General features: G+C 28.4%; 1 protein-coding gene across 1 annotated transcript in view; it reads right to left on the reverse strand.

Moving 5' to 3' along the window:
• Positions 1-5148: 5148 nt before the first annotated feature.
• The window catches only part of LOC108745405, a 10073-nt gene continuing 7523 nt past the window's right edge, over positions 5149-7698 (reverse strand). Inside the window, exons 8-15 of the mRNA XM_018481542.1 lie at positions 7356-7690; positions 6964-7090; positions 6498-6702; positions 6215-6395; positions 5869-6039; positions 5647-5799; positions 5473-5565; positions 5149-5370 (exon numbers count right to left, since the gene is read on the reverse strand). Coding sequence (XP_018337044.1) covers positions 5150-5370; positions 5473-5565; positions 5647-5799; positions 5869-6039; positions 6215-6395; positions 6498-6702; positions 6964-7090; positions 7356-7690 — 1486 coding nt within the window. The 3' untranslated portion in view covers position 5149. The remainder of the gene's footprint in view (positions 5371-5472; positions 5566-5646; positions 5800-5868; positions 6040-6214; positions 6396-6497; positions 6703-6963; positions 7091-7355; positions 7691-7698) is intronic.

The following is a 7698-nucleotide window of genomic DNA, read 5'->3' on the forward strand; positions in this document are numbered from 1 at the left end:
CACGCACGCGCGCGCGCGCGCGCATACACACACACACACACACAGAGTTATAAAAGTAGTGCCTTTCTACTCTCGTTTGTAAGAAAGCAAATAGTTGTGGTACACTTGATCAAAGATCAAATAAGAATGAGAGAAAAAAAATTGTCTGTGTATTTCTCTCATTAAAATTAGCGATGAGCGTCGTCCAATTACTAATCGTGTTACGAGCGCAGGACGCTGATATACGCTAGTGACAAAATCTTGTAAAACATTGAAAAATCAATAGCTGTAAAGCGCCGATAATAGACAAGGTAAAGCCTTTGATCCTTGGTACGTATGCTACTTGTACTTTATCCTAACTTTGTTATTCGTAAAAGACTTTAATCTGATATGTCTCCGGATACATATGATAATATATAAATATAAATACGTTCTACAATAGCTTATATTCTCGCAGAGGTCTAATACGTTGCGATTAGATCTAGTAACTTACATTATACTTTCACTAGGCTCTTCCAAAGAATGTTCGTGAACGCGATGGAACGTACTATTAGTATCAAAGGGTTAATGAACATATGTGTCTTACGTAGAAATATCTAAGATTTAAATCTAGATTAAATCCGATGTCTTACCAGAAAGCAATAGTTCCCTAAGCACATGTGAAATACATTTTGCCGCTAATAATAGAGATGCTATTTATTACTAATCGGTTAGAAAGTCTATTGACGTCAGATCGCCATCCGGCGTTGTACTGTTATATATTGACAAATATTTTCTCAAGACGTTTTGCTCCTGTAACGCGAAATATCGTTTACCAAATCTTAGGCACACAAAAATGACGTACTTATAGTGAATTAATTTTCGTTTCCATATCTGCAACTACAAGCGATAAAAATAAAAAAAAAACGGAATTAAAAGCGCTATTAGCTATTATTACAAGATAAAGCAACAAATACGATAGAATAATAAATTCAATGACTTTGCGCAGATCATAATTTGCTAATTTCTAAAACTGCGACTAAATAACTTCATCTGTTTGCATAGATGAGAGTTGAATATAAAATTCAAAGAATTGCTAATACTTTTCGTCCTATTTATCTCGATATTGAATGATATACGCACATATATAATTTCAGATATTAATTTCGAATATCATTTCTCATTAATATTCATCTCGTACGTAAAATAAAAAGTAAGATGCCAGCATTGTTAAATTATTTCATAAAATCAAGAAAACTGCTATGTTTAATATTAAATTATATTGATCATGCATCATTCTCTCTTGTTTCGTTATTTATTTATTTAAATAAAAGGCTCAGTCTTCAATTACATGCACAATTGCTACCAGATTTATAATTTTTTTTACATTTCATTTCTCTACTCAAATCTTTCCAACTTTCAGATTGTTGGTTTACGCAGCATTAAAAATGTTAACAATGCAATAGAGTGGAATTGATATGTATCTTTGGAGATATTTCATCGCATACAGAAAGTTGGGCCTTCTTGTCATTTTGTCTCAGTTTCTTGTAAATAGTAAATTATTTTACGTTAAATATATCTCGGGTCGTAAGCTATATTAATTATAAAAAGCAACGTTTTCGCCACATCGTATTACTACGTTCCATCAGCCTGATACCTCATCGTACCATGATGCACTGCGCTTAAAAAAAAAACCGAAATGCATATTTTTATAATTATATAATTTGTTAAAAGAACATACTTAACGGAGTGACAGGTACTGAAGACATTAAACGACGATTCGATAGTAATTTGTATATTTGTAGATACTCTCGAGTATATGAAAAAGGAAAGCTTCCAAACATTGTTTTGTTTCATCTTTTTCATATTAATCATTCACCCGTCGCTCGTCGCTTTGAAACACGTTAATAGTTATGACAACAAATGACTTTCTCTATTCAAACTACTCAAGATTTCTGCTTACTACAAAAAGATAGAGCTAAAGAGAAAGAGAAAAGAAAACTTAATGTAAGAATCGAAAGCGTGGCCTAAACATTTATAAAAGCGAATATACAACAGATGGTATTTTTATTATTTATAAATAGTCCTCATTAACAAAATGTATTCTAATTTAATTTCCCATATTTCATATTGTACGTGGTTCCTAATTTATTATTACTATGTATATTACGTAATATATAATAATAATAATAATACGTATACTATTATTATTATTGTTATTATTATTAACTAATGTAATTAATTATGACTATTTGTTTACTATTAGAAATTATTCTTATTATTTCAATAAAACTATTTAATAAGGACTTGTTTGTGAAAAGGAATGTATGAAATACACAGTATCGAAACGAGTGTTGAGAATAGAATGTGTGATTGTGTGCACTATGTCACATCCAAATCCAGAATGCGTATTTAAAACAGAACTATCGGATGGCATGAAAGAAAAACAATGGCCTTTGCTTCTAATTTTAAGATGCTACTTCTAAAGAATTTATTAATAAAGTACTCGCTATGATATCTTGGAATTAGTACTTCCATTGTATACATACATGTATAGCTAAACTTGGCTTAGCGCTGAGACACTACCGTGTCTTCAGATAATAAAATTGTCATTTGTCCTATATTTTAAACATATGTTTTCTTTTTTTTCCAAATCAAAGATAATATTAATTGTTCCATATTCTATAAACAAATGTTTATCCACACAACAAAATTATTGGTGGAACATTAGCGTATGACATTGTAATTAAAGATAATCTATGTGGAGATCTTGATGAACTTAAGACCTTTCTTTTTCATGTCATTCGATGATTAACTAGTATTTCCACTAATCTAACGCTTTTCCCTGACTCGGCTGAATCCAAGCCAATCAAACGAGAGCCTTATTACGATGTGTATCTTGTAAACTGTCGTCGTCGAAGATGATAAATGAAGCACTATGATAACCAGCTTTGAGAGGGTAATAATTTATACAATTAATGTATCACACAGATGACATTTTATTACATCAGATAACGTCGCGTATTGTATTCCGTGCGAATACACACAAATATAAAATAACTACACCAAAATGTCATCCAAAAACATGATATAAATGCGGTTTCCTTCGCGCATCATCGATAATTATCTCTTACTATATAGTTGAAGTAAATAGCATTATTTAAATTATATCATGTTGAGTTAATTGTAATTTTAGATGTATGAAATAACACTATTAAACGATGTCATGCAGTTTCTTGTAGTCAAACGAAAGATATATACGCTAATCAAAATTAGTTTACTCAAAATTACTAATTAATATTCCATGATTTCTATAAAAGCGAATTTTTAATTTCAAAAATTTGATTATTTTCGATTCAATATATCATAAAATACGATTATATGTAACATATATTTTCTCTATTGTCCCAAATTTTATTTCTTGTCGATTTTCATATACTATCATAGTTAAGATTTTGGTGCACAACTCCGTGAAATTGCTAAAAATTAAAATAAAGAATAAACAATATTTTACGAAACCTCATTCTCAATTTGCAATGGTATTGTGTGATATCGTTCATTGATCAATTTAGTTATAACGATTAGTTAATATCAAAGCAATATATAATATTAACTGATGCTTACGGCCATTAATTTTTTATTCTGTTAGATAATATCATCTTATTCGAAATTTGTGAATTCTCAAATCTTTATTCCGCGTCACTCTCCGATGACTGGTTCTTAGAAATGACAATCCTTATGCTCATTCTTGCGGGTATTTTATGACGGTGGATAATAGTGGATACTCTCATCTGATATACCAAACCTCTATAATATGCTATCCGACATCAACATACCAAAGATTCAGTTAATTTGGAAACGGCTAAGAATTAATCTAAACATTTTAAAGGTAAAAAGAGAGATATTATCGCTCAGCAATGTTGCATCAAAACATTGTTATTATTTTTGTAAAGAAATCTTGTACATGTACTAACTTAGCGTGCTCTGTGAATGAAAACTTACGATATGTTAAATATTATCTATTATTATTATTATTATTATATATTATTATTGCTACTATAATTACTTTTATCATTATTATATTAAAATAAAAACTATAAAATCTCTCTTGTTTGGAAATTTTTAAGCCGCGTGATCGATGTTTGACGCGATTTATTCATTTTATTATATCTTATTTTTTTATTGATATTCTAATATATATATACACATCCAGCGACACTTGTGATATATACTTCGAATAATATTACAAAGTAAAATAATATCAATTGAAACGATTTACTGTTAACGTTTGTTCTACAATGCTATTTGAGAAATGCAGTTTAATTCAATGTGTTGCTCATGAAATAGATCGAAGTATTATAATCATACAAATATCTCATTTTATTTCACTGGATAACATTGTATTTAAGGAATATAAAATATATTAAATTTTGGTCAAATCCAACAGTAGATGTTGGCACCTACAAAATAATTATTTATAATTCTTTATCATGACCTTATTGATTTCAATTATATTTTTATTCATCTCTTTAAATTATTATTTAGCTTGGCCACACAATATATAGATGTATTATTTTTAAATCTTTCGAATCTTTAAATGAAAATCAGAGAGTAATTATTTTTTAGATATTTTGAGAACAGAGGAATTACGCGAAAAGTAATAAGCGATATAAAAGGCGTAATTTTATAATATTTATATATTTTTACCAGAGGAAATATCAATTTGTTCTAAATGAAAAGAAAACATTTTAATATTTTATAATCAAAATGTAATTTTTTTCTATAAATACTAGAACTAAAAAACAGTTTTTTAACAACAAGCAGAACTGTACAGAATTTAAGAGCAAAAATTAATTCACATTTAAAAAATAAATATATACACTAATTTTTGCAAATTAATAGAAAAATTAAATAATTATATTAGATAAACATGGCAAGCAAGGTGACAACAGCGAAATAAAACCACATGTTATATCATCAAATATAAATTATAAGTATTATAACTTCGCTAAAACCAAACAATAATTGGATGTATTTCAAATTTTAAATATTAAACGTTATGTTCGTAATCAACACATTTCTTATTGTAATTCTGCTTAATTAATTAAAAATTATGTGAGTTGTTAGCATTGAGTTGTTGATTACACAAAGATTAAGTGACAAATTACACTTACTTAATTTCATCAATGTTTCACGTTTTACTTTGGATAAGTTTAATTTTTTTTTTCTGTAAATATTCTTTCCAAAATTTTGAAGTACGTGTATGTAAGAACGTCTGCAATTGTGTGTCGACAATCGGTCTTAAAGATTTACTCGGCGTCCATTTAATTACAGGCCACGATATAACGTCAAATTTTTGTCTGGAAAGGCTGAGCAACGCAGATATTATGCCTTCTTGTTGATCGTGTGAACCTGTTTAAAAATTAATCAGATTATATATGTATAGTGTATAAAAATATATGCTATTGGTGTGTTGAAAATTAGTTTTTCATACACACAAAATGAATGTACTACCTTGGCCAGATTGAATGAGGACGCAGAGCTGTTCAGAGATGTCATGTACAATTTGATCTTTATCTTGTAATGGGAATGCGCGCAAAAGCCTTCCTGTAAGTACATAATATAATGCCGGATACATTAGTATTCCTTCATCATAAATATAATACAATATTAAAAAAATTAACTTACCGAGTAAAGAAAATGCGCTATATATGCAGGGATGTTGATTGTTTATAATCATTGGTAATAGAACAGATTGAATAATATTTTTATATGTCCATTGTGCCTTTTCTCGCTTTGCAACAAGTATAATGGCTGTATCCAAACCCTCGATTCGTTTAGCTAAATCAAATATAATTTGCAATTAATTAATATAATAGAAAAAAAACGTGATGTGGAAAATATGTTTACCTTTAAGAGCAGTCATAAGTTCCTTAACAATATCATTTATTGTTTCACGAGTATAGTTATGACATCTCGATACCAATGATTTTAAATGCTTTAATTTCTTTAATATTCGGTCCTTGTCGGTACTAATATGTAGTGAGCTGATAAGAAAGGCTATGCATTTTGATAATATTTCTGGAAAAATTAAACAATATACATTTATGAACATAAACGATGCAATTTTGTGCACAATTTCAATGATTAAAGCTGAAGTCATTCATCACTGTGTCATTCATTACTGTGATGTATCGAATTTATCATTGTTTTTCTTGACAAACTAGATTCTCTTGCATTGTAATGTATACGATACCTTTGTTTATCTCAGCATTCGGAAGAACTTCAGACCAACACATTAATATTGTATTTAAAACAGCTATTGATTTAAGATTCATGCAATAGAGAGCACTGCAACACATCATGCGTATTTTTTCTCTATCCTTCTGAATGCGTGACAGAACGACATATATCCGTGTGAGCGAATCAATCGGATCCTACATACGTAAAAAGTGTTAGTAATTTAAAACTGAAAAGTATTGTTATCATAACAACGTGATTTAAATTGTTACATTCTATTATAGACAAATAAAATATACCTTCACATCACTATCGAGTCTAAACATATGAAATTCGATGGCGGCTTGTACGAAATAAATCACCATTGGTTTCGATGCTTCCAAATCGAATAATAACGTTATGATCTTCTGTTCAAATTTCGTCATCAATGGTGCTGGGGGAGTAAATGATTTATCCAAAGCTTCTGTATGATCGACTTCGTCTATTATAAACTCCACTATGCATCTAAAATGGACGCAAAAGAAATATTATTTCCCTCTTTTTATTCATTTAATATGTAAACTTCTAACTTTATAATATACATTGCTTCATTTTAATCAATGTTTTTTAATGTTTCTGTAATTAAACAAGATAAATGTTGAATTATTGGGGAACTAACTTGTTTGCTATATACTGCTCCATTAATATAATGAAATAATACCTTTAATATATGTAACTTAATCTGACATTTTTACATATTTAAAAATCACAACATGGCATACTAACTTGGCTATGATACGAGGTCCGCAAGTATTTTCCAATTTTACTTTTATATCGTCATGTATGGAATCATATATAGAATCTTTCCAATCACTATTCATAAGTCGTCGTAGTTGCTTCTTTACAAATTTGTCTAAAACATATGTGATATATAGAATTAAATTAATAATCTTGTTTAATAATTAAGAAGACAGTATATTTTAAGAAAAAGCATTTAAAACTAAGTTTTTTTTAAACTTTTTTAAGAAAAAATATATTTTGATCTTTTTATCAAATTTTAATAAAAAATATTCATGTTTATATCAATTACTGAAATATAAATTGTTAGACCTAAACATAATTATTTTTTTATTTATTTCGAAAGTTATATATTGAAATCATATTCTTGTTAAATATACCTGTTATTTTACAAGCGTATTTTATTTCTCTACATGATAATTTATGTTTTTTGGTACATTTCTTTTTGTTAATATATTTATATAATCGTGACATTGGCGCCTGAGATTCCTCGAAATTATGAGGAACAAAGATAAGTTCCATTTTTTTATTTCCTTGACTCATGACTAGATTTTTATTTTGAGTTTCGATAGCCTGCATTTTAATTGCTCTATTACTAATACAAGTTTCTTCTTGTATGTTTCTTGCATTTTTCATTTTATTGACATCTTTCGGTGATGGTGAACGTGGAATTGCAATAGTTCCGTTAGATATTCCGCTATTATTGTAATCTTCACTTCGTGT

Source organism: Trachymyrmex septentrionalis, unplaced genomic scaffold, assembly GCF_001594115.1.
Source record: "Trachymyrmex septentrionalis isolate Tsep2-gDNA-1 unplaced genomic scaffold, Tsep1.0 scaffold14, whole genome shotgun sequence".
NCBI lineage: Eukaryota > Metazoa > Arthropoda > Insecta > Hymenoptera > Formicidae > Trachymyrmex > Trachymyrmex septentrionalis.